At 39.4% G+C, this 27,657-nt stretch overlaps 2 protein-coding genes across 3 annotated transcripts in view; both read left to right on the top strand.

The window, feature by feature from the left end:
• The window catches only part of LOC142334608 (vacuolar protein sorting-associated protein VTA1 homolog), a 102,142-nt gene extending 90,090 nt beyond the window's left edge, over positions 1-12,052 (top strand). The window contains exons 3-5 of one of the 2 annotated variants that reach the window (XM_075382776.1): positions 1,929-2,065; positions 9,649-9,849; positions 11,582-12,052. In XM_075382776.1, coding sequence (XP_075238891.1) covers positions 1,929-2,065; positions 9,649-9,849; positions 11,582-11,883 — 640 coding nt within the window. In that variant the 3' untranslated portion in view covers positions 11,884-12,052. Of the gene's footprint in view, positions 1-1,928; positions 2,066-9,648; positions 9,850-11,565 lie in introns of both variants that reach the window. The other variant, XM_075382778.1, reaches the window with a different exon arrangement.
• A 101-nt stretch (positions 12,053-12,153) lies between these two features.
• On the top strand, positions 12,154-20,641 carry LOC142334607 (uncharacterized). The gene is made up of 2 exons (XM_075382775.1): positions 12,154-12,395; positions 18,407-20,641. Exon 2 carries the CDS (start codon positions 18,416-18,418, stop codon positions 20,504-20,506), a length of 2,091 nt encoding a protein of 696 aa, XP_075238890.1. The 5' UTR covers positions 12,154-12,395; positions 18,407-18,415; the 3' UTR covers positions 20,507-20,641.
• Positions 20,642-27,657: the final 7,016 nt, after the last annotated feature.

Below are 27,657 nucleotides of genomic sequence, written 5' to 3'. Positions count from 1 at the left end.
CCCGAAGGCATCGTTCTGAGTGTTACTAAAAGTTTATAGTTCGTTCCTTCACGGGTCCTTATGTGTTGTCGTCGTCTATATTGATGTGTGGTGCAAGGTCGTTAGCCATTTTTTTCTCCAGTTGATTCGGTTGCCGCCGATGTTTCTACTCCTTTATGTCGAGGTTTGGAGGAGTGATCTGCGCAAGGGCTTTTCTGGAGTTAATCTAGCTAGGTGCCCGAAGAATCGTAGTCTTCTTTTAGCAATGAGTTCGGACCAGGGTTGTGTGTTGAGCTTTCTATAGAAGTCTTCATTTGTCGCACGTTCCATCAGGCGTATTGATAGGAGTGTTCAGAGGAGGTTTCTTTGGAGTACATCAATTTTCTTTTCTCGGGCTTTGGCCTGGGACCAAACTTCGGTGGTCCGTAAGTTTTGACATTTCGATGGCTTTCGTTTCTTAACCGTTTATTATGAGAATTTCTAAGGCATGGTCTCATATGCCAGCAGATGCTTTGACATTGCTTGAGGACGACATTTATATATCTAAATCTCCAAAAATGAACATTTTGTCAAAGAGCATGCATTTAAATTCTCATGCATTTGAATAGTCATATCGCTTACAAATTCTTTTATGATTGGTACTGGTGAGTGATAATTAGCAATAAGAAGAAATTATATATTGAAAGAAGAAACTTTCTTTTTCTAATGAAGCAATTAAAACAGCCGGTCTGCCTCCAATCGTTTCTTCTTGCGGAGCACTTAGATAAGAGTAGTCTGTTGGGCAGACTTTTTGATGTAAGAAATTTTTATCTTGATTGCTTTTGATTCAGATTTCCATCAATCAACTAGTTGAGCTTCTAATGATGTAATGATGCTTATTTTTTTTGTTTTCTTCATTGATCGAGCGTTATGAGGTCAAGTTTGAGAAATCGAATTTCTCGATCCAACAGATTTTTACTGATTTTTGTTCAGAGAATTTAACCATTTTCTGGCCTTAGCTTTGTGGTAAAATCTAGAGAAAGGAACATGCGCAGTTCAGTGTTCAAGCTCTTGAACAATTTCATCGACAAAATTAAAGTGGCAGTGGAACACAAAATTAACCGTGACTTGTCCCTCGACATTCGAATATGTAGTAGAACAACATTTTAAGTCCTGCAATAGTTTCTATTATCCTGTCTCTGGCGGAGGGACTCATCCTAGCAAGATATAGCACATATAGGAGCCTTTGTCTTGCACCGAAGGAAGTTAGTCTTAATGGACCTCCCGTTTTTAAGCTTACTACGGTTTTCAATGAGCCTTTAACGCTTTCATTATCACTTCAGAACGACTACGATAAAGAATTAAAACATTTTGAATTTTTGGTGCAAACATATTGTACTATCATGTAGACGAAATGATTTCTTTTGAACTTGTCATGCGGTTAGCTGTCTTCCGGGTCGTTTAAATGGAATTAAATATCGGTTGAAAAAATGACTATCCAAATATCTTTAGGAGTTTTGAGCACATGCTATAACGAGCTAACCCCCTGTACGTGGCAGTTTGCGTGCGACTTTCACATATACGGGGAAACGTGGCGAAATTTTCTTTAGCAAGTTTTTGGTCTCTCAATCGAGTAATTGAAGTAGTGATCGGCAATCACGCGTGCAATTGAAATTAATGAGAGATTGTTTTGAAGTTGTAATTCGGGTTTACTCAAACAATGGTTCTCGGCTCTAGATTTGTGTGCGCAGTCATACAATCAGCTGTTTTTATGATAATAATTAAATCAAACCATTTTCCCTATCCATAAGAACACTGTTCACGACCAAGTAAAAACTAAGACAGTCGGCGTGTGCTTGTGCCTGCAGAATTTGGAGAATGCTTTTTTTATATCTGGTTTAGCAGAAACCAGGAATGGTCTTCGTTTAAATTACGTTTTTTTCTTATAAACATTTTGGAACTATTAACAGCAACGAAGTGATCGCGGAGAGCAAAGTTGAAGCGCAGGCAGTTTCACTCTTTTCAGCTGCGGACAAATTGGATAGATCGGGCACAGCTAACCAGAATGTAGTGAAGATGTTCTTCACAGCAGCAAAGCTTTTCGAAGGTAAATCTAAAGCCTTATGCTATGTTAGAATGTCGATCAAACTATAGTCTTAAACTTAGTGAGAATTAGAAAGATAGTTTGACGTACCAGATTAGAAAGACAAGCAATATGACTTCGATCAAAGAAATTGTATAAATGAATCGTCAAGAAATGGTGCTTAGAATCAATATTCGGTTCAAATTGGTGAATCTAGAAAACTATTATTAGAGTTAGATTAATTGATGTAAAATCTTCCCAGCATGTATTAAATGATGATGATATTTCCGGAAGTGTGAATGAATTCTTAGAAAAGTGCAAATGCATTCCATTTATGGTTCCCTTTGCGACTGATTTGCAGAAGCAAACCATATTGGGTAACCTTTGCGACCCCCACTATAAATCAGGGTGCTAAGATTAGTTTTGTATCTTGACTTTTTCACAATGAAAATGGGTATATATACAGCTGATTTGAGTCCTTTTTCATCATCAAATTCAAATCACCATCTTGATCTAATAATCAGATCTCTCCTGTAAATCTCTAAATTCTACTGTAAAATATCATTTTGTTTTTCTCTCATTTTTGAGAAATTAATTCTTTTACTTAGTTAAAAACTCTTTTTATTCCGCTTGCGAAAGTCCATAACCCAACAGGTTATGGGCCCAGCAATTTTCTAAGTCATAAAATTAATTTCCAAAACAAAACTAATTTGTTGTTGACAGTCATAATCCTTTTCTGCTTAGTAGCTTTTCGTTTCACAACTGTTTTGCCTGCTCAAACTCCAATGGATCAACAGACAGGGAAGCTGCTGACCTACACAGGAAAGGCACAGGACTTTCCAATCTGGAGCACAAGATTTGTGGCGATGATGCAAACGAAGGGACTCTACAAATCACTACTGGGGACAGAGGAGCAACCCAATGAGCCTGCGCCACTGGACAATGGGGCAACCAATGATGAGAAGAAGAACCACAAGGTGCTGAAGGATGCATATGAGAAGGAAGTTGCAGACATCAAGGAGAAACGGAACAATGTGTGGTGCCATCTGGCACTGACTCTAGATGCAGCAACCCTCATGCTGATGAGACATGACTGTGTGGGAGATGATGGCATTGGAGATGGAGCAAAGGCTTGGAAGCTTTTGCAAGAGAGATTTCAGAGTGTGGAGACGCCGACAGTGGTGACTTTAGTGGCACAGCTTGCTCGACTGCAGCTCGAGGATTCTGAGGATTTGGATAGCTTCTTCATCAGAGGACAGGAGTTGCTCACAAGGCTACAAGAAGCAGGGAAAGCAGTCTCAGAGACCCTCTTCAACGCCTTGGTCCTAAATGGTCTGCCAATGAGGTATGAAAGTTTTGTTATACAGGAAAGCTTCAACCCGGCAACGAACTTCACAGAGTTGAGGAAAAGGCTGCAGAACTTTCATGAGAGCACGGTGCAGAGACACAAGGGACAAAGTGGTTCAGTGGCACTGGCAGTGAAGCGTGACTTCAAGAAGGGACCCAGGAAAGGAAACTGCTTTGTGTGGGATCCCTGGACACTTTGCCAAGGACTGCAGGAAGAAAGAAACAGCACAATGCAGCAAGCGTGGTGAGAAGGGTCACCTAGACAGGGAATGCAAGAGACAAAGAGATGGGGGCAAACATGAGTGGCATTGGCTACACCAGACGAGGAATGCTGGGCAGCTCTTACCCAGTGGAAGACAGCAGGCATGCTAGTGGACAGTGGTTGTACAGATCACATAGTGACGAACATCGATGCGTTCCTGGACTTTGTGCCCATTCAATCAGTGGTCAGAAATTCCAACGGAGAGGCTTCCAGAGTGGTGGGCAGAGGCTGTGTGAGGATCAGCATACCCTCAAAGGGGAATTCCAATGCGAACTCAAAAATGTTCTGTGTGTGCCGGACTATTCTTCAAACCTCCTATCAGTCTCAAGATGCACGGAGTGGGGACATAGCTTCACTTTCGAGAGAGGAAACAGCTGCATGAAACTCCGGAAGGGAACACGGGTAAAACTAACACAAGAAATTAATTTGTTTTACTTACCCTGCAGCGTTCTAGAATTCAAGATGAGTTCCAACAGCGTGAAACTTGACAGTGCAAGGAAGTGGCACAGACGATTGGGTCATTTGAATCAAGCGGGTGTGGTCAGGAATGCACCAGGGACAGTGGGGGAACTCGATGATGTATGGAATGTGTTTATTGGCCAAGATCACAAAGACTCCAGTACCAAGAGTGGCAGAGACCCAAGCAGAAGAGAAGCTGGAGAGGGTGTTCACAGACGTGATGGGACCTTTCAGAGTAGAGTCACTGTCACGGTTCCGGTTCTGCATAGTGTTTGCAGACCAGTACCCGAAGTTTGTGTTTGTGGAATTGCTTAAGGCAAAGAGTGAAGCATTGGCCAGCCTGAAGAAATTTGTTCTCAGTGTGGGGACGCCCAAGAAGCTGAGGCAAGACAATGCGAAGGAGTTTCTCTCAGAGCAGTTCAAGACGTACTGCTTAGATGCAGGCATTCTACAGGAGAAGACCATACCAGAGACGCCACAACAGAATGGGTTAGCTGAGAGGTGCAACAGGACACTGCTGGAGATGGCAAGATGTTTGCTCATTGACTCAGGACTTCCCAAGATGATGTGGGGAGCAGCAATTCTTCACGTAGCAAGGATCAGAAACTTGGTTGTGAGACGAGAAGAAAAATGCCCAGCAGAGCTGATGAGAGGTATAAAACCTAAGCTTCCAATTAGTAAATCTATTTTTGGTTGCACAGTCTTCATGAGGAAGAGGGACAGAGAAGTCAGCAAACTTGAACCCAAGGCACTGGAAGGAAAGTTTGTGGGTTACACTAAAGGAGAAAACAGATACCTGGTGTACATACCCAACACACGCAAGGTGATGGCAGTTCGAGATGTGATCATCATGGAGTCTGAAGTGGGCTCAATCCCTGACAACAATGAAACGGCTGACCTACTAGATGATGGGTCGGAACTGGGAATCTGGCACCCAGATGATGGTCATCAAGACGATGACAACAGAGAACAACAGGACACATCTACTGCAATAAAGGAGGAGTGGCATGACGCAGGGAGCGTGAATACTCAAGAAACAACACTGAGACAAGAAGCCTCGGATGTTGGAGAAACAGCACTAGATGAAGGATCTACTGCAACAAGAGGGAGTCACAGAGACTCAAAGTCACTGGAAGACAGTGACACAGAAGACTTCTCACAGTTAGAGACAGTTAGCTTCAATGAAGATGCACTGGAACACGCGGACAGAGCAGAGCCCAGACGAGGGACACGAGCAAGGAATGTTCCGCAATTTTCTGGAGAAGTCAGAACCCATCTTGCTGTGACTGAGGGCGACTATGTGGAACCCAAAAGAGTACAAAGCCAAGCAAGGTGACGATTGGGACCAGTGGCACCGGGCAATGAAGGACGAGTTCAAGGCACTCCAAGACAACGAGACTTGGAACCTAGTGAGACCACCCACAGACAGGGACGTCATACCGGGCAAATGGGTCTACAAAGTGAAATTGGGACCCAGTGGTCAAGTGGACAAATACAAAGCGCGCTATGTGGCGAAAGGCTTCAAACAAGTCGAATGACTGAACTACTTTGAGACTTTTGCGCCTACCTGCAAGCCAGAGACATCCAGGATTCGACTTCAGCTATCAGCGAAGCACGGCCATGTGATGCACCAATTTGATGTCAAGACTGCTTTCCTGCACTCACCAATCGAGGAAGAAGTGTATCTGGAACAGCCACAGGAGTTTGTAAAACGCGGATCAGATGGGGAGAGGTTAGTATGTCGACTAAATAAATCAATTTATGGTTTGAAACAGGCTGCTAACAACTGGTACAAAGAGCTGGCAAACTTCCTACGGAGACAGGGGTTCACCAGAAGCAGGAACGATCACTGCTTGCTCGCAAGATCAGACGCACAGGAGCACACCTTCATCTTGGTCTGGGTTGACGACATTTTAGTAGCATCAAGAAGTATGACAGTGATCTCCGATGTCAAGAAGGCACTTGAGGCAACATTTCACATGGAAGACAGAGGGAGACTACACTAGTTTCTGGGCCCTAGAATCAGACAAGAAGATGGCAAAGTCACAGTCGACCAAGAACGCTACATAGAAACAATGCTTGAGCGGTTTCAATTGGATCAATGCAAACCCTCAAGAACTCCAGCTGATTTGAATTTGAAACTTCAGACAGCACAGAACGGAGACGATGAAGTGGACCAGAGGATCTACAGAAGCTTGGTTGGATCACTTCTGTATCTGGCCAAACAGACGAGGCCAGACATCATGTTCACAGTCAACATTCTGTCCAGACACATGAATGCACCTACCAATCAACACTGAATGTGCGGAAAACGACTTCTGCGATATCTTCAAGGTTCAAAAGGTTTAAAACTTACTTACACAAAAGAGGCTAGTTATGATTTAGTGGGGGAAAGTGATGCAGACTGGCCTGGAGACGTGAACGACAGAACATCAACAACGGGCTATTACTTCAAGCTCAACGGACGTGGCGCAGCACTCAGCTGGGGTGTCAAGAAGCAGGCCACAGTTGCTCTTTCTTCATCAGAAGCAGAATATCAGGGCATGGCAGCAGCAGTTCAGGAAACACTCTACCTGAAACAACTTCGAGAGGATTTTGGCATCCAACAGAAACGTCCAATAGCAATTGGAGAAGACAACCAAAGTTGTATCAGACTCTGCCAAAACCCAGTCATGCACAAAAGGAGCAAGCACATCGAAACAAAGTTTCACTTCATCCGGGACAAGACGGAGGATGGGACTATTTCAATTCATTACGTTCCTACAGACAAAATGGCAGCGGACCTCTTCACAAAGTCCTTACCCGTTTCGAAAGTGGAAACATTCAGAGCAGTGGCACCGGCCAATGAAGGACGAGTTCGAGGCACTCCTAGACAACGAGACTTGGAACCTAGTGAGACCACCCACAGACATGGACGTCATACCGGGCAAATGGGTCTACAAAGTGAAATCGGGACCCAGTGGTCAAGTGGACAAATACAAGGCGCGCTATGTGGCGAAAGGCTTCAAACAAGTCGAATGACTGGACTACTTTGACTTTTGCGCCTACCTGCAAGCCAGAGACATTCAGGATTCGACTTCAGCTATCAGGAAGCACGGCCATGTGATGCACCAATTTGATGTCAAGACTGCTTTCCTGCACTCACCAATCGAGGAAGAAGTGTATCTGGAACAGCCACAGGAGTTTGTAAAACGCGGATCAGATGGTGAGAAGTTAGTATGTCGTCTAAATAAATCAATTTATGGTTTGAAACAGGCTGCTAACAACTGGTACAAAGAGCTGGCAAACTTCCTACTGAGACAGGGGTTCACCAGAAGCAGGAACGATCACTGCTTGTTCGCAAGATCAGAGGCACAGGAGCACACCTTCATCTTGGTCTGGGTTGACGACATTTTAGTAGCATCAAGAAGTATGACAGTGATCTCCGATGTCAAGAAGGCACTTGAGGCAACATTTCACATGGAAGACAGAGGGAGACTACACTAGTTTCTGGGCCCTAGAATCAGACAAGAAGATGGCAAAGTCACAGTCGACCAAGAACGCTACATAGAAACAATGCTTGAGCGGTTTCAAATGGATCAATGCAAACCCTCAAGAACTCCAGCTGATTTGAATTTGAAACTTCAGACAGCACAGAACTGAGACGAAGAAGTGGACCAGAGGATCTACAGAAGCTTGGTTGGATCACTTCTGTATCTGGCCAAACAGACGAGGCCAGACATCATGTTCACAGTCAACATTCTGTCCAGACACATGAATGCACCTACCAATCAACACTGAATGTGCGGAAAACGACTTCTGCGATATCTTCAAGGTTCAAAAGGTTTAAAACTTACTTACACAAAAGAGGCTAGTTATGATTTAGTGGGGGAAAGTGATGCAGACTGGCCTGGAGACGTGAACGACAGAACATCAACAACGGGCTATTACTTCAAGCTCAACGGACGTGGCGCAGCACTCAGCTGGGGTGTCAAGAAGCAGGCCACAGTTGCTCTTTCTTCATCAGAAGCAGAATATCAGGGCATGACAGCAGCAGTTCAGGAAGCACTCTGCCTGAAACAACTTCTAGAGGATTTTGGCATCCAACAGAAACGTCCAATTGCAATTGGAGAAGACAACCAAAGTTGTATCAGACTCTGCCAAAACCCAGTCATGCACTAAAGGAGCAAGCACATCGAAACAAAGTTTCACTTCATCCGGGACAAGACGGAGGATGGGACTATTTCAATTCATTACGTTCCTACAGACAAAATGGCAGCGGACATCTTCACAAAGTCCTTACCCGTTTCGAAAGTGGAAACATTCAGAGCAGTTTTGATGGGAACAGACTCTACGCAATCTGCTCAAGTCTGAGTGGGGTGTTAGAATATCGATCAAACTATAGTCTTAAACTTAGTGAGAATTGGAAAGAAAGTTTGACTTACCAGATTAGAAAGACAAGCAATATGACTTCGATCAAAGAAATTATATAAATGAATCGTCAAGAAATGGTGCTTAGAATCAATATTCGGTTCAAATTGGTGAATCTAGATAACTATTATTAGAGTTAGATTAATTGATGTAAAATCTTCCCAGCATGTATTAAATGATGATGATATCTCCGGAAGTGTGAATGAATTCTTAGAAAAGTGCAAATGCATTCCATTTATGGTTCCCTTTGCGACTGATTTGCAGAAGCAAACCATATTGGGTAACCTTTGCGACCCCCACTATAAATCAGGGTGCTAAGATTAGTTTTGTATCTTGACTTTTTCACAATGAAAATGGGTATATATACAGCTGATTTGAGTCCTTTTTCATCATCAAATTCAAATCACCATCTTGATCTAATAATCAGATCTCTCCTGTAAATCTCTAAATTCTACTGTAAAATATCATTTTGTTATTCTCTCATTTTTGAGAAATTAATTCTTTTACTTAGTTAGAAACGCTTTTTATTCCGCTTGCGAAAGTCCATAACCCAACATGCTATGTGCTATCATTGTTTGAACACTCCAAATTGATTTGGGATTGAGAAACTATGCCGGCTCAAATTCTCTCTTTGTTAAGGGGCTTTTATTCGTCGTGGAAAATTGAATCAGAAAATCGTCGTTGAAAGCTTGTCGTGGAAAATTGAATCAGAATCCATTTCATTTTTTTTTTAGAAAAAAGGCATCAATTTTTTATTATTTTTCACATCTGAGTTTTTCACGATTAGTATACGCCCATTGCATTTAAATTTTTTGATTAAAATCTATATTGTAGTTTGATTATGAAGTTAGTAACACGAAATTACTAATATGGACTCCTTTCAAAATAAGACTGGTCCAGTGGCTCGCTCAAATTGCTTGCTAACCACTGAGATCATATCTAAGTTTGTGAAATGTTAAATACACCATTTAGGTTAAATTTGCTCGTTCAGGTTGAAAAATTCAGTTTTGATTTTAGACCTTATTTTTGACAAGGTTTCGTCGAGCTACTGTTATATACCAAATGTCTAATTTTGTAATGTGTTCAAAACCAAGCATATCCGGCCAGCTGTATATTGACGGTTTTTTAGTTCTCACATATTTCAAGGAAGATGTGAGCGACTATGTCCGGTCAATGTACAAGTATGCGGCCTGGAAGGCGACCTATATCCGTTCCTGCTTGGCTAAAGGAGAAGTACCGGTGCCTGGACCTGCTACTGTCGAGGGCTCAGAGGAGGAGCATGAGTTCAATGAGCTCCTGAAGCAGCTTGATGGAGAAACACCGCCAACAGGTATCAACAGTTTCATCCTTTGTGTTCACTCCTAATGTTGGATTTGATATAATTAGTAAATTAGTAAGTTGTGTAGTAGTTGTAGTATTTATTAAGAGTAAAAGCTAAAAAGCAATAAACAAAGAAAAAAAGTAAGTTTTCCATTTCAGTATTAGCAGCTTGAATGTATGTTATGTATTTAAAGTAATGAAAAAAATTCATGGTAATCAAATAAGGTAGTGCGAGCTGATGTTGTAACAGTCGGCTTTTTTTGCGAAAGCGACTTACTCTCCCATACTTAGTTTTACTTGACTTAACTCGCTCAGTGTTTTCAACTGATGAATGTTTCATGGTGATATACGTAATCAGTAGTGAACGAGCTGACGTTCAGAATAGCTACGAAAACATTAAACAGTGTATACCAATAAATACTGATCCTTCAAACTTTTAGCATAGGTTTTCCAGTCTATCTGGCTATTGTTTTTACTAAGCGCATAAACTTTCGTTTTCAAGCTTAAGTTATTGCGATAACCAATTGACTAAGTTGAGCTACCTCAAGGTTTTAGTACTTGACTATTTTTACCGTCGATCTCCGAACTCTCCCCAGTTCACCGAAACTCTCTCCACCTTTGCACACCCTTGACTGGTCGCCCTTAGCTCGTAAGACTGGCCTCCCTTGCCTGTGAGACTGGCCTCCCTCAGCTTAACACAGCTATATTAATCACTCCCGGACCCTAATGGTTTGAGATCAATTCGACCTACGGTTTTCGTTGTAATTGACACTAGTTTTAATTGCTCTCAAACGAAGTTTGTATCAATTATATTAGTCCTGTCGGTCTTTTTTATGCGATTTTCGCTTGACCGATTTTTCGTCTGACCCATTTGACTTTTCCCTCCTCAAAAACGGGATAAATAGGTAGAGCCCAGCGGGCATTAAGTTCTCGTAGAGCCTTTCAACTCACTAGTCTTCAAGTATGCGATTCAGAGAATCTGTTTTGGAGACAAATACTTACGGTGTGAAAGGAGGTTCTTAGAGATTGGTGACTCCCCCCCCCCCCCCCCCCCCCCGACATCAGCCCCTCTCACTTCACCCCCCCTCCCCCCCCCCCCCCCAATACCTAACCTTGCGCAGTCGAAAGCGCCTTCCACTGCCCCCTTCAATTAAGCTGAAGCTAGCCTCACTAAACCGTGACTAGCTACTGACGAGGCCGAGCGCTCGCCGGTCGTTTGAGAGCAATTCGCCCAGATTTTTTAAGAGCATCTTGTTTTTGTTGTTTTGCATTACTTCTTTGTGTTTTTTAATCAAAGTCAATCTCTTTGAGAGATGTGTATTTTGACTGGTATTCTTGTGATTTATGGATTGAAACGAAGCCTTTAGGTGAAGTGAAACCATCAGTAAGGGGTGTCGAAAGCAGTAGTCTCCGAGCTTAATTTGCACTTTTGCGTTTTTTTTTGCGTGCGTTTATGTATCTGTCGTGTCAAAGCTGCTCATTAACATGGAAAATGGAGTGAACTGTCCTATAAAAAATATTTAGTATTGGACTATTGGCCAATATAGGCAACAATATTGATCTTTCGCTATTAATATTCAGTTGTAATCTTCAGTATTATCCTTTAATTTTAATCTTCAGTACTATTGGATAGTTTTGATAGTAGTATGGCTTTATTAACAGATGCAATCACTCACATCTATAAGACAAAATTTGTTTTGTAGGACAAGCAAAATTTGTTTTGTAGGAAAAGAGTTTTTTAGGACAAGCAGCGATACCGCAAAATACTCAAATGCCTTCAGTAGGCCCACCTACCGGTTCTTCTTTTGGAGGACAATTTCCTTCGGGGACAAACCCTACTGCCGCCCCTAGGCAAAACCTACCACAGCAGACGTCACAAGATGAACAACCCTCTTCATCTACTGACAACGCAAATGCTAAATCTGGAGCTGAATTGGAACAAGCCTCCAAATTTTGTAAATTTGCTCAGAGTTCTCTCATGTTTAATGATGTCGATACAGCTGTGAATTATTTGGAACAAGCCTTGGCTATTTTGAAATCTTGAATGAACTCGGTGCGAAATGAAATGTATCTGAATTATTTTCACAATTAGATAATTTAACAAAAATATCAGCCTTAGATAGATAACTTTCGTATTAATTTTATTCCCCATTTTGGTTCTACGAACGTCCTCATGAAACGAAAATCTTTCAAATATAGTTTTCCAAGAAGCATTATATTCTGTTATGGTTGTCCTCATTTGTCTATTCGTGCTATTCTAGTTACATATTTGGGTAATATTGCAATGCAGACTGTTTTCATTCCTTTCAGACTGTGTATGACGGCTGTTAATGAATTTATTGTGCTATGTATGTAAGAGGCATTATTAGATATATTGGAGTAGCTCTTTGGGACCACTACCTAGCTTGAAGCGATAGATAGCTTTCAATATTCAATACCAGTCAGGGAAGAAACACGGAGAGACTCCAGCACAGATTATAAGACTGGTGTCGCTTGAATGCGTACTCCCTGTAAAACCAGCCTAAAATTGCTCAAAGAACGCTTATGTCTTAGCAGGTAAGTGAAACACTATTAACTTTTTATTCTTGCTAACCTAGCCAGAGTTCAAATATTTTTAATAGCCATGAATCGATAGTGAGGCCAATATTACTCTTCCCATGGTTTATGCGGTTTTTCAAGACTCTTCAAAGATTGTCTATGCTAGTTTTATTATCAAAAATTGGTTAGTTTGTAGCAATTATATTAGTCCTGCTGGTCTTTTAACGACTAGAAGAGGAGTATTTTTTTCGAGATTTTTACGACTCGAAGAGGAGTATTGGTTTTTTAGCTCTAGCAAGTTTGTGCGTGACATGATTTTTGACTTCCTGATATCAAACACCTCTATTTTAGATCTTTGACTTCTGTTTTCGAACTTCAGGTCTTTAATAGTAGCTTCGTTTTTAATTGCTCTCAAACGAGGTTTGTAGCAATTATATTAGTCCTGTCGGTCTTATGCGATTTGTTGCCACCCCATCAGCCCCTCTGCGCTAACCAACGCCCCTTCAATTAAGCTAAGGCTAGCCTCACTAAACCGTGGCTAGCTACTGACGAAGCCAACCGCTCGTCGGTCATTTGAGAGCAGTTCGCCCGATGTTAGTGGGTTATTTTGAATATCTAGCATTTAGGTGCTGCTAGTAATATTCAAAATCGAATGTTCTTTTTGAGAGTTTCTTTTCCATAACAGCCTCTCCTCCCTATTCAAACTGCGGACACCCATCTCACACATACCTACCAACCCTCCTCCCATCTAAACAACATCACCCCAAACTGGCCCACCCCGACTTACCTACCCCCATACCCTGGCCTAACCCCATCTACTGAACCCTCAAATCTACCTACCCCCACCTACCTAACACCGGCATGAACTAAACACTGCCCCGCTCCAACCAGGTGCATCTACCAGGCAGCCGTGCCATGTCCCTAAAAATACAAATTGTATCTGTAAAAACTTTTTGTAGTTTTATCAGGAAATTCATTTTTCGTTTTATATTTGACGACTCCTGGAGTCATTTCCGGTATTGTGCCGGCTGTTTTTTGAGGTTTATGCAATTTTGATGGTTTGAACTTTGACTTGTTTGTTTTCGAACGCTGACCCTTGTTTTCGAACGTTGGACTAGTTCAGTTCCTAATATTTAGTAATTAGGAACCTCTGGTAATATTCAGGTCAAAAGTTCATTTTGAGACGTTTTCTTCCCATAACAGTCACCTTTCCGTATTGAAACTGCAGACACCCCAACTAACTGTCCTTCCCCTAGCTACGCCCCGCTACTTGCCACCCCATCCCAACTACAAATACCCTCACCTACCTGCGCCCCAGTTTTTGCTCCCTACCTTCGTCGCGCATGACCCTCCCCCTCCCCTCCCGCAGCTACCCTGACGCTCAAAGTTGTGTCCGCATTTTATAAATCACCGGCTATCTGTCTATTAGTTTTTTCTTGATTTCTTGATATTTCTGATTTAGTTAACGTAGTGATTATATTGCAGAATTGTTCAAATCGTGTTCGGTGCTTTACCGGCTTTTTTGCTGAATCGAATTCGTTCTTGACTTGAGCTTTAACTCTTCTTTTGGAACATTGACTTCTGTTTGAGCTGTGACTTCTTCAATTCTGTTAATTGTGGCTCAGGACTTCTCCTGTTAGGTTTTAATTTGTTGATTACTTGCCAAGAATTCACAGTGACGTTTTGTGACTTCTAACCACTTAGTTGAATTTGTGTACATGACGTCGTCATATGCATTTTGTTTGAGTTTTTAGGTCAATCGTGTGATAGATTTTGAACGTTCCTGACAAACTTTTTTCAGTAAAGGCTTCTGCTTGACCTATTAAATGTATATTGAAAATGTAAACTCTGATTGAAATTCAATAGGGCTCACTCAAATTTTATAATTATAAGGCTACGTGCTAGAAAGATGTTAGTTTGAGAGGTTTCATTTGAATTGACAATAGAAAATAGTCAAATTCTTGCCTGATTTTTTCTCTTTGCGATAGTTCTGGATTTTCTTTTCAGTTCAGTTTTTTTTATTTTTTTCTGTCCTATGGGTGTAAGTAATGTTGCAAAGAGGAGACGCTTGCAAGTGTTTGGAACAATTTCTACTGTAGTAAATGACTTTTTTGCTTGTCTTTTATCCTTATTGATGTTTGCTGTTGTTTAGTGCGAACTCATTTGAGTGGGCAGCCATTACGTGAGATGAAATGGCATTACAAGTTTGGTAAAGACAATTGATCGAACGTGACAGCTTGTAGAGAGTTTGTAGGAACATATCTGTTTTAAATTTAATACTTGAACTTTGACTTCGGAGGAACGTATATGTTTTTACGAAGCCCAAGAGAGTTTGTACGAATATCGTAAGAACTTATTTGTTTTGAAATAAAATTTTTTTAATTGTTTTGAATTTGTTCCTTTTTTGATCTGCTTGGCGTTGATCGTTTCGTATTGTTTTTCTGTCATGTTGATTTAACAGAAAAATTTAAGTAATGTGAATAATTAATTGATGCGCCGTTTTGGAGATTTTTGTAGAGTTTTTATTTCCGTTTACAAATTCTGCCTTTCCTTCATTTCGATTTTTTTGTTTTTCCGGATTTGTTTTTGTTTTTCCGGATTTGTTTTTAATTGCTCTCAAACGAAGTTTGTAGCAATTATATTAGTCCTGTTGGTCTTTTTTATGCGATTTTTCGCCTGACCGATTTTTTGTCTGACGCTTTTGACTTTTCGTCCTCAAAAACGGGATAAACAAGTAGCGCCCAGCGGGCATTAAGTGCTCTTAGAGCCTTTCAGCTCTGTTTCAGCTCAAACTGTTTTGGAGACTTATACTTATGGTGTGAAGGGCGGTTCTGAGAGGTTGAGAACCCCCCCCCCCCCCCCCCCCCGTTGACCCCCATGCCCACCGCGCTGTTGCCCCCCCCCCAACCCAGTGTTGCCCCCATCAGCCCCCAGTGCACCCCCCCCCTCCCCGTGGCTAGCTACTGACGAAGCCAACCGCTCGCCGGTCGTTTGAGAGCAATTCGCCCGACGTTAGTCGGTTATGTTTTTGTTTTTTGGGTTGTCATGATGTGCCACCATTTTACTTAAATTATGGTTTTAAGCATATGCCTTGGCATAGTATTAAACATAAAATGTTATAACTAGTAATTTACATTCAAGTTGACTGTATCTTACTGTATTTTTAATGAAAACAGTTTCGAGGGTTATAGTTATTTAACCTAATCTCAAAAACTCTTGAAAGTTATCTGTTTTTTTTCAGGTTGAAGGGAGTCAAAACATTAATGTCTTAATGAGGATAGTTCGATACCTTTGCCTATCAGCACCGCTTTCGTGCATATTTATTCCTGAATTTTTTAGGTAATTTTTTGGACTGTTTTTCTCACATTCCACATTTTTAATCTTTTACAGTTGTTTGCTGGCATTCGGCATTTTAGGTCTCGTTTAAGAGTAGATGGGTGCTTGATGTTTGTTAACTGAGCTTACCCCCTTAACCTTGCTCTTACAAATCGAGATTGATTTCTAAATTTTGCGAAAGTTCTAGCCATCTAGCGTTATCATGTACTTTTTGAATATTTTCAAATGATAACAGTCCCCTGTAATGTAATCAGCCCCTGCAGTGGGGCAATTTTTTTAAATGATATAGCGTAATTTGAGAAGTATTTGGTTTGTGGTTCTTTTCTCTTAGACGCCCTCTACTTGACGTCGTGTAGTCCTGTCCTCCGTGCTTTATTTTTGACTGGACCATTTGCCTTGCCTTGTGGGCCATATCTTTTGGACCAAAAGTTCTAGGGGAGCATATGGTCCAGAAAAACAGAAAACTGGTAGTTGTTGCCCGTTTAGGTGCACAAATTATTAGTTAGATCCATTTTTTGAAAGGGAGAGTCAGCTGACGACAATAGCAAATAATTCCAATTAACAAATGATCTGTAAAATAGAGGAGACCTTTAGTTTTACATTTTTAGAAAGAAGTGGTCTAAAAGTAATGGCAATTTTTTGGTCAGACGTGACTAGTGCAATGGAAACAAATTGAAAGTGGTAAACATCTGCCAACGTTCCAGGCATGTTTAGCTTACCGCTTTTTGAAGTGAATTTCCAAATATCTCAAAACTGAACGTATTAATTTTTACTAGCTTTTTCAGAAATTGGTGGTCATTGCGTTATTGGAGGAAATATAAGTGAAAATCAGTCATTGGTTGATATGTTCCTCAAAGATTATACGAAATCCCTGCTCCAGGATATCACAGACTGCTAAAGCGGTTTAAAACGAGTTCGAAATGGTTACTTTTTGAGTTGTTCTTGAAATACTATTTACACATATTAAAATTGAGCAGTTTTCCGCTTGCGTAACTATGGATTCTGATTTGTTTACTGTTTATTTTCACCTGACTAACGTCAGGTGAAAAGGTTAATGTAAGGCCGGCTACAATTTTTAAAATTTTCACTTGGTTTGTTCATATTCTTAATTGCTTTCGAACGAAGTTTGAAGCAATTTGTGTTGACGTGTCTTTTTTGCTAATTTTTTACGTAACCTGTTTTTATTTTCTAGAAGTTGTATATCTTTTTTCTTAACCTCTAATAAACCTAGGTTTACCTTAACCGCTAAAAACGTTAATTGAAGCCCCTTAGTGATCTTATTGCTCGCTCCATCTCCATAAGTCACTCAGTTAACACTCAACAGGAATAAATACAACCTCATTCTCTTTGGTAGTATAAAAGACCCGGCCCAAATTCAATTGAAAGAAAATATATAGAAAGTCAAAGGGCGGCAAAGTTTTTAGGATTTATTATTGAATAGAAACTGTCTTTCCAAGATCATGTGCAATTTATAAAACAGAAGTGCAACAAATTCATATCCATCTTATATCACACGAATAATTTTCTGAGCAGAAATTTACTGCTGAAAATTTATAAACAGTTCATTCACCCGTTGTATCAGTATGGGATTCAGGTTTAGGGAGTTGCTAGCAGATCAGTACTCATTATTTTGCAGAGCGTATATTTCAGCATATTTCCTCAAAATTATATTTGTTTCCAAACAAACTGAAATAGGAACGATTCGTAAAGAAAATTCGATATATTCTATTTTTGAATTATGAGGTGCTGAAACTTACTACAAAAATTCTAAGGTCACTCGTTTCACAAACATTGAATAATAGTATTAAGCAATGGGAAATTGATAAGTTTATGCTTTCAGAGAAGAATACAAAAATGCTGCCAATTCTAGAAAAGCAAAGACTTACAAATAGAAGGAAATTGTCCAACAAAGTAAGGTTACTTTTCAACACTTCTGCTAGATTGGACTCAAAAGATTTACAACTCTCTTTCAATTACCTGACAAGGACCTTGAATCTTGTATACATAATCTAAAAAATGTCTACATTATTGATTCCGATCAGCTATCACAGTGATTTTGGAAATACAGAAAATTTAGAAGACCAAGTTTTTATTTGTTTTGAAAAAATAGCGGTCAATCTTCTGTATTGACAAGAGCAACTAAGACACATGCAATCAATTATAGGCGATGCTCCAAAAGATCATGTGGATTTTCAAAAATAGTCAGTGGAGCTTTAAAACAGGCGATTAGCCTTAAGCGGACACTTGGTTTGGTGCTCCTCAAAATGGATTAAATAAATTTGTAATGTAAATTGTACTTGAGTACTAACCGAAAACGAATTTATTATTAATATAATTGAAGCAGACTGAAATCAATCGAGTCGTCTCAGTCGTTCGAGGTTGATTCGATTGTAGTGGTCGGTAAGTTCTGTTTCTATAGGTCACCACAATCTTTCAACTGAAGAACTGTTTAATTGTTCAGTCAAGATTTCATTTCACGCATTTTCAGTAACCCATTATTGGTCCACCCATGTATCCAAATAATCTAACATTCAGGTTATGAGCTTACTCTAATTAGCGGTATTATATAGCGGAAAAATTGGGTCATTCAGCAAGTTTAAGCTCGGCGAGAGGATCGGGTAATCCTTATTAAAAGTTATCCTTCTTTCGGTAGTGCGGTAGTAATTTGTCTAATGGCAATTGGTTATGTTTAGTTATTCTGAATGAGTACAACTGCTGTGCACAACTTATCGAAGGACAAATTAAAAGCGGGTCAGAAAAATGCCTCGACTGCTGGGAGCGTCTACAATTTCGGCGTTGACAGTGGGTTATCTGCGTATGTAGGCAGCTCGTCCTTCCCATCGGCAGGGGGTGATCAGCACGAAGACTTGCTTCACCATAGACACCGGAATAATCATCAGTCGTACCCTGCAGCAGACAGTCACTATCACTCGATCAACAGCGGGGGCAACAATGCAAATGGTTTAAACCCTAAAGTACATAATCGTGTCAATTCAACTTCCACAGACGATGATGGCGACCACAGTCTGTCGCTGGCACCCGAATACTCCCTTAACACTTCCCACCAAATCAGCCAATGCAGTGCCCAAGTTAATGCTCTTGTAGAAAAGTGTGCTAATGAATCTGTGTATCAGCTGCTGTTTGGTACTTCAACTAAACCGCCTACTTCGACAGCTGAGAAGCAAAAAACCGAGAACTCGCCCGTTGGAAAATCTACTGCGGACCAGGTGAAGACAACTTTTGCCACCATGTTGTCTGGTTTCCAATCGTTCGACCCATTTGCTTTGAGTAGCTCTTCTAGCGTCGATAGTTCACCGATAGTACGGAAACCCAAACTGGAATCCACAATCAACAACGGGGGAACGAGTAAACTAGGAGGAAAAGCTATGCATGTTCAGAGGAGGAGTGATGGTGGATTACGACAAACAAATAAAGACCAAACTGGCACCCATGGATTACTTCATTTAGACCTAAATAGTCAGTCAGCATTGTTCAGGGATGATATGCTGTCTAGCCATAATATGGTAGAACACAGACTTGCAGATATTGAACAGACTGTAGACGTTACAGCTCCAATAAAGGTGGTTCTCAATCCCCGTGAGAATAATTACGAAGGCAGAGAGGCAGCTCAGTCACCCAGAGCCAAGGCCTCGCCACCCTATGCTGATAGTTGGGCAATAAAAACTACCTTTTCACCATCTGTGTCAAAATCTGAGAATGTTGAAAACGGAAGCGGCGGCACTGGGGTTAGTATTCCACCTTCACCGCCAATGTCGCGGAAGCATGCAGTCCATGCCGGAAGTCCCACTGTCATGGGCAACAGCAATCACGAGAAATACATTGAACTTTTAACTCAGCACAACAGTTTCAAGAAACAACTTTTCGATCTTGAGGAGAATCTGAAGAGAAACAGTGGTCGAGTGCTGACTGAGTCGGAGTTGAACGCGGTTCCCGAATACAAAGCTATTGCAGCTCAGGTGTCCAAAGTGCGATTGCGACTCAAGGAGTGGAAAAGTAACGGCGAGGCCTTCAATGGCAGCTCTGAAGCGAAAGAGAATTTCACTACCGAGGGTATTGTGAGTGGAAGCAGTAGCGGTACTGCCAACAAGGAGAAACTGAAAACTATGAGACAGACCATCCAAGCATCCATGTCAAAGCTTGCCGAAAAGAGACGAGAAGCTAATCGACCATTTGACATTGAACAAATGACAGAAGTAGAGGCCAAAATAGAAAAGGAGCAAACCCAGAAGGAACTGTTAAATTTTGAGAAAGTTTTTGGCAGAGCCAAAACTGCCGAAGAACGCCATATAGTGACGGAGCTTTATGACAGATATAGATGTCTGAAAAAATTAGTTCGACAGAGACCTAGTCGAACATCGGCACCACCCACTATAGAATCGGATATAACTGATATAAATTCTGACTTTGGTGAAAACAATTCACTGGGAACACATTATAATTTGAACATTGTCTCGTCTGGAATTAAGAGACACTCTACAATAGGCGAAATAGGACCTCGCACTGGAGCCACACCAAGCGAGCATCAAACTTCGCCTCCAGTTCAAACGCAACATGAACTGGCTCTGACGTCACTGAAAGGTGCGACCTATGCGGAACTGCAGGCAGAGAGAAGCTCATTGTTAGAGAAAAAGCGACGATTAAGTAAAACCTTGAACTCAATCAGTCGAAGTGCCAACACGTACAAGCAGCAGGCAGACGTTAATGAGTTGCGAAAAGTAAAAGCTCGGCTGAAGCAGGTTGAACTGTTCTTAGCAACTAGTGTTGCAAAGTGAACTCAGCTACCTTAAGTCTTTTCAATAGTCCAATTTTTGTTGCTTTTCGTTGCAAACATACTCTGGTACTTCTCTGCAATACTTTTATTTCGAATGTTTGTATTATAGCAATTAGTTTGAAACTGTGAATATCGTTTTTGTTTTCTCGAAATAAGAATCAAAAGTAAGTAGAATCGCTACTCTTAGATAATGATAACTTTTGAAGTTCGTGTTATCGTAGAAAACTTCCCAAACCTCAAAATAGTTCTCAATAATATTTAATTTGTGAGAATAAATATGTGAGTCCGAGTCACAAGTTCATGGAAGGTTTGCAAACTCAGGGAAGTTTCTTACATGACGATGAACGTTATTCTGAAGGAAGAAATTTTGAAACTTTTACATCTTGCTTGAGTTTCTTTTATTTTCTCTCGAAAGAAGTTTGAAGTAATTATTACGAATCGAAGAGGCGTTATGGTTTTCTGTTTTTATGACTCGAAGAGGATTATTTATATAGCGTCTTTTTACGATTCAAAGAGTATTTGTCGGGGGTCATTTTTGATTGGTAATTTTGTTGGTGTGTATTTAGAACGGGATGTAAATTGCATGGAAACAGTTTTTAGTTCAAGTTGCTCGAGAGAATGGTTTGCTTTTCATGTCGCATTTTTGGGAGAGAGAGAGAGAGAGAGCGAGAAAATTAGCTGTGAAAAAAATTTTCAAAGCAATTTTTTAGTTTAAACTCCAATTTCTTTTGCTAAAGGTGTTTACCTCATTTATTTAACCAGTAAATGTGTGTTTGAAAGCATTTCTGATAATCTTTTTTAAATAAAAATACCTTTTTGATTTTTATTCTTATCATTTTGCCGCGTTGGACGCTTTTTAGCAGTTTATCTGTTCTTCAATTTTTTAGCATTCAGGGAGTTCAGTGTTCAAATAAGTTGTTCTAGTTGTTTTTTTACCTTTCAATTTAATGGATGTTAGTTTTGAGTTCTCGTTTTTAAAGATAGTTTGATATTTGTCAACGAATTTCGGCGGATTTTGAGTTTTTGCCTATTTCTTCCGAACTGTTGATTCTCGATATTGTTTTTCTTATTCAATCTTTAATTTAGAGCTATTGCATAGCTGCCGTTGAAGGCTAGACAAGGCAACTTTCACTCAAACAAATTAAATTTCTAATTCTCGAATTTTGGTTCTTTGCGGTTCTTTGTTGTTTGATGTTTCTGCCAGATGTTTGGCGAGTTAATTCTTCAGCAGTAGATAAAGTTTTCTTAAAAACAGTGGTTGGGAAGTAGCATTGTAGCTTTTTAAAAGAGTGTGTTCATAATTTTGCTCAAAATTTTTGTAAAGAATTTTGTTTTCTGACTTTGCCCTTCATTTCATTTCCTCCGTTTTCTCTATGAGTTGTTTGGTGGTTTTTCCCTCTATTGACAGTCTGTTAATAATGAAAAATAACAGTTTCGTAGGTCTTTTGCTAATAGTGTTTGAAGTCAAACTTTGTGAAGAAGTGTCTATCATTTTACATAATCTGATGTAAAAAATGCACTTTTGATTCAGTTTCGTACTTTTTTCAGCTTAATATGAATTGCCTCATTTTCTGGTATCATTAGTAGATTCGATTAAACGAAACAACGTATTTTGTTTGTATGTGTACTTGTATGATATGTATATATAGGTAATCATGTGTATCTTTTTCATGCAAAATTTTTGCTGCGCCTTTTTGAATTGTCCAGCGGCTTTTTTCAGGTTTAATCTCATTTTTTAATCTTTAAGTGATTGCTTTCACTCAGTTTGGTGTCAAAAGTCATAGAAAAGCACTTTGAAATTGGGTTCATTTTCCACATTAACTCTTAATAGTTTCCAATGATGGTATTCGTTGGAGAGCATTTAGTCCGATATTAGTCTGTTATGTTAAATTTCCGCACTAAATTGTACAATTATATGGTTTTTGAGTGTCTTTTTAACTTCCTTGCCTGAAGTTGGATTAACTTTATTGCCCTACTTGACCAACTTTCCTACGTTTATAATCATTTAATTTGGACTCCACTTTTATGCGCAAAACTACCAAGTTTAACCTCGCAGCTTCAATTGAGGTAGGCATTAATTGATCGAAAGTTGCATCTTATTCTTAATGAACGTTTGAATCCATGTATTAGAAGGAGGCTCGGGCTTCTGTTCATTCGCGCAGCTAGCTGCGCCCTTCCACTGGTAAGAACAACTAAAAGGTTCAAATTGCGCAGCAGTTTAAACAATTTATTAGGAGTGCGCCTACTTTCTTCACTGACCTCATTGAAACAATCTGGTCACTTTCCGCAGTACTTAAAAAATGGAATAAATACTCCCATATTCAAGCTTTATCTAAATTGGCAATTTCAAATTTTAGACCGATAACCAACCTTGGTCTCTCATCGCAGCTCATCGAAAATGCCATGCCAATTAGAGAATTATCTTCAACAGAAAAGTTTCTGGCCAAAATACCAGTCGGCATACAGAGCGCATCACTCTACTGAATTTGCACTTTTGTATGTAAAATAGCAGATTCTTCAAAATATTGGATGCAGGAAAAATGCTACTGTTATCGCTTGATTTTTTCCGGTGCCTTTGGCACAGTCATCCTGGCCTTGAAATTCTCAAAACCAGACTCGGTATAAATGGCTCTGTATTACAGTTTTTCAGACCTACCTCGCTAATTGCCACGTTCGTCGGCAAAATCACTTTTGATCCTTTTTCTTATCATTTTGCCGCGTTGGACGCTTTTTAGCAGTTTATCTTTTCTTCAATTTTTTTAGCATTCAAGGAGTTCAGCGTTCAAATGAGTTGTTCTAGTTGTTTTTTTACCTTTCGATTTATTGAATGTTAGTTTTGAGTTCTCGTTTTTAAAGATAGTTTTATATTTGTCAGCGAATTTCGGCGGATTTTGAGTTTTTGGCGTATTTCGTCCAAATTTTTGCTTCTCGCTATTGTTTTTGCTTATTCAATCTTTAATTTAGAGCTTTTGCATAGCTGCCGTTGAAGGCTAGACCAGGCAACTTTCACTCAAACAAATCAAATTTCTGATCTTAGAATTTTTGTTCTGTGGTTCTTTGTTGTTTGATGTTTCTGCCAGATGTTTGAAGAGTTAATGCTTCAGCAGAAGTAAATAAAGTTTTTTTTAAAAAACAGTGATTGGGAAGTAGCATTGTAGCTTTTTAAAAGAGTGTGGTCATAATTTCGCTCAAAAGTTTTGTAAGAATATTGTTTTCTGACTTTTTCCTTTATTTCCTTTCCTCCGTTTTCTCTGAGTTGTTTGTTGGTTTTTCTGTCTATTGACAGTCTGTTAATAATGAAAAATAACAGTTTCGTAGGTCTTTTGCGCTAATAGTTGTTTGAAGTCGAACTTTGTGAAGAAATTTGTATCATTTTACATAATCTGATGTAAAAATTGCACTTTTGATTCAGTTTCGTGTTTTTTTCAGCTTAATATGGTTTGCCTCATGTTGTGTGGTATCATTAGTAGATTCGATCAAACGAAACAACGTATTTTGTTTGTATGTATACTTGTATGATATTATGTATATATAGGTAATCATGTGTATCTTTTTCATGCAAAATTTTTGCTGCACCGTTTTGAATTGTCAAGTGGCTTTTATCAGGTTTAATCTGAGTTTTTAATCTTTAAGTGATTGCTTTCACTAAGTTTGCTGTCAAAAGTCATAGAAAAGCACGCTGAAATTGGGTTCATTTTCCACATTAACTCTGAATAGTTTCCAATAATGGTATTCGTGGGATTGCATTTCGTCCGATGTAAGTCTGTTATCTTAAACCTTTGCACAAAATTGTACAATTATGTGGTTTTTGAGTGTCTTTTTAACTTCCTTACCTGAAGATGGATTAACTTTATTGCCCTACTTGAACAACTTTCCTACGTTTATAATCATTTAATTGACTACAATTTTATGCGCAAAACTACAAATTTTAACCTCGCAGCTTCAATTGATGTAGGCTTTAATTGATCGAAGGTTGCATCTTATTCTTAATGAACTTTTGAATCCATGTAATAGAAGGAGGCTCGCGCTTCCGTTCATTCGAGCAGCTAGCTGCGCCCTTCCACTGGTAAGAAAAAACAAAAGGTTCAAATTGCGCAGCAGTTTAAAAACAATTTATTAGTGCGCCTAATTTCTTCACTGACCTCATTAAAACATTTCTATCTGGTCACTTTCCGCAGTACTTAAAAAATGGAATAATTACTCCCATATGCAAGCTTTATCTAAATTGGCAATTTCAAATTTTAGACCGATAACCAACCTTGTTCTCTCATCGCAGCTCATCGAAAATGTCATGCCAATTAAAGAATTATCTTCAACAGAAAAGTTTCTGCCCAGAATACCAGTCGGCTTTAAGAGCGCATCACTCTTCTGAATTTGCACTTTTGTATGTAAAATAGCAGATTCTTCAAAATATTCGATGCAGGAAAAATGCTACTGTTATCGCTTATTTTTCCGGTGCCTTTGACACAGCAAACCAGACTCGGTATAAATGGCTGTTTTGAGACCTTCCTCGGTAATCGCCACCTACGAGTATTAATAGAAAATGAGAACTCGCATGGCGAAGTGATAACATGAGTACCTCGGGGTTCGATCATAGGTCCGAAGGTATTCTCACTTCGTTTGATACCATTGTTTGACTTCCTGGATTACACTGGAATAGCTTATTATTTTTATGCACGTGATTCACCACTTCTTTGACCTGCAGACCTATTCAAAGCATGAAATCACGGACATACTTCTTGAAATTAATGAGTAGTGATCGATAATGAAACTCAGTCAAACTCGAAGACAAAACTCGTTACATTCTCATCTCTTAGTCTGTTCAGGGATTTCTATAAGTATTCTGCAAGTATCAACATGCAACCGGGAAATAACATCCTTGGATTCTTTCCTAATGACAATTTATAGCTGGAGAAACAGGTCAATAAAACCTTCCAATTATGCTGTGCCCAATTAAAAATTGTGTACGCGGTGCAAATATATTTATCTTTTGAATAACGGAAGACCATGGCGACGTGTTATATTCTGTCAAGATTAGACTATTGCAATTCAAGTTACTTTGGAATGAAATAGAATCTGTTAAAAAGCTCTATCGTATACTTCTATCTGCCGCTAGATTTGTTTTAGGACATCAAGATCGGAGCACCTGCTCTGTGCTTGCTGCTCTACACTTGGTACCAATCGAACAGAGAATACGTTTCAAGATCTCTTGCTTCATGTTCAGAGTATTTCATAGATGAAAATGTCCTTTATCTAGCTGACCTCTACCCTGATCTCGACATCGGTGAACCCCTCAAGAGAAATGCTTTTCTCGAAAAACAGTGTCGGGTCTCAAAGTTGCCCAAAGATTTTTGATTTTTTGCGTTCTTTTTTGGAGTAATGTGTGGAACAACCGTCCAGCTTCTGTCCAATTAGAGAAGTAGCCCAACTTTAGGAAGACTTTGAAGACCTACTTATTCTCTGAAGCTTTTCGATGCATAAAACCCACTCTTAAGCCGACAAGAACAGAGTGGCGAAACAAGACTCCATTCTTTCATTGATTACTTTTCAGCGAAGAATTTTACCATCATTTATCATCTCTGTGCAGCTATGCAACTCATGATTATTCAAATTTTAAGCTATTCTTTTTTATGCTACGCATAAGCTTTAAAAAGGAAGGAAACTAAATAATATAAAAATACAAATATTTTTAGAGACCACATTAAACGAAAAGATGAAATTTAGCAAAATCACTCATTTTTTGTTTTCGATGATTTTCATTTTTTAAACTTGAGGACTTTTCTGTCTAACAGCACGCAGATAGCCTAACATCATGAAAGCTGCTTTCCTACATTAAATCTTACCTATTAATTGTTTTCTTTTTGGACCTGAGGAATTATTGTAAACCTATATATTTGGGGGACAGTTAAACATATTTTCATATTTTTAATAGCCGCCGCCAGCATCTTAACGGCTACTATTTAGGCACTCTCCTTTTAATTTCGCTTACCTTTTGATCACGTTTTTCGTTTTACATAAGTCACGACTTTAACGTTTGACTTCTGACTGACCTCACTCACTGTTTCAACTCAATGAATTACCCAAGATAGTGAATACAGTCAAGGTCAAAAGAGCAAAATCAAAATAGACGGGATAAACCGATAAAGCCCTGGCATTAAGTCATTGAGAATTAGGTTATCAAAGTTCATTAGAGTGTTTGCTAGCTGACATTGGTATTGAGCTTATTAGCTTTCAGTTTAGAAGCTGAATTAAATATAGTTTTAGAATCCAACTGAAACTGCACGCCGAATTAGAATAGTTTTTGACACTGAAAAAAATAGAAATTTGGTCAATTGATCTCGTCTTTTTTCTGTTTCAATCCCGATGTTCATCAAACAAGTCAACGAAGACTATTTTCCGGCAATCTGCAGGTTATGCTATAATTTTTTTAAAGGAGGACATTTTTAAGTGCAAGGGCTATACAAGGTGCCAGCTCTGTCAAGATTTGCATCTATCTACATCTATAACGGAACAATGAATCGATTTTTTGTAAACATTCTATTTTCAGTGAACGTTTGTAGTCGTAAAATAAGTAAAGTAAAATGAAAATCTGTTAAATGCCAAAGTTCCGGAAGTACGATTAAACGCAAATTTATAGAACTGGAAAAAGTTGGTTTCGCAACAATGATGTTAAATGGACAAAAAATTTCTTGACAACAGTTTTCTGGTGATGCAAAACGATCCAATGTGAGCCTTCTAAACAGTTGACTGGGTTAAGGGATCGCAGTGGGGAAAAAGCTATCATCGTCTCAATTATATACGACTGAAAAAATTTACTTCTTTCCGAGAACGCTGTTAATTCGCGACGATATTTAAGATAGTTTAAATGGAATAGTCTTCGCTAAATATACAAAATACAAGGCGGCTCGGTAATGTGCGATGGCACATAAGGTTCCGACCCCGCCCATTCACAATTTTGGCATAATTGTCTACCAAATGAGGAACAGATAGAAAAACCCAAAAATTATTTTTTGCGAATCCCAAAAAAGCCCAAGTCTTTTTCAAAAAATTCTGTATGAACGATAAGATAGCCTCCAAAGCAAATAACTTAGTGGAGTAAAGATTGATGCATTAGATTGCTGTAATATGTCAATGTTAAGAAAGCGAGTCAAG

This window comes from Convolutriloba macropyga, chromosome 2 (assembly GCF_964194025.1).
Source record: "Convolutriloba macropyga chromosome 2, txConMacr16.3, whole genome shotgun sequence".
Taxonomy (NCBI): domain Eukaryota; kingdom Metazoa; phylum Xenacoelomorpha; order Acoela; family Convolutidae; genus Convolutriloba; species Convolutriloba macropyga.
The sequence above is the reverse complement of the archived record's forward strand: the minus strand, read 5'-3'. Positions and strand labels throughout refer to the sequence as shown.

What these genes read in the sequence shown, in the direction of transcription:
- LOC142334607 (XM_075382775.1), top strand. Translation starts at nt 18,416, where the DNA reads ATGAGTACAACTGCTGTGCACAACTTATCGAAGGACAAATTAAAAGCG.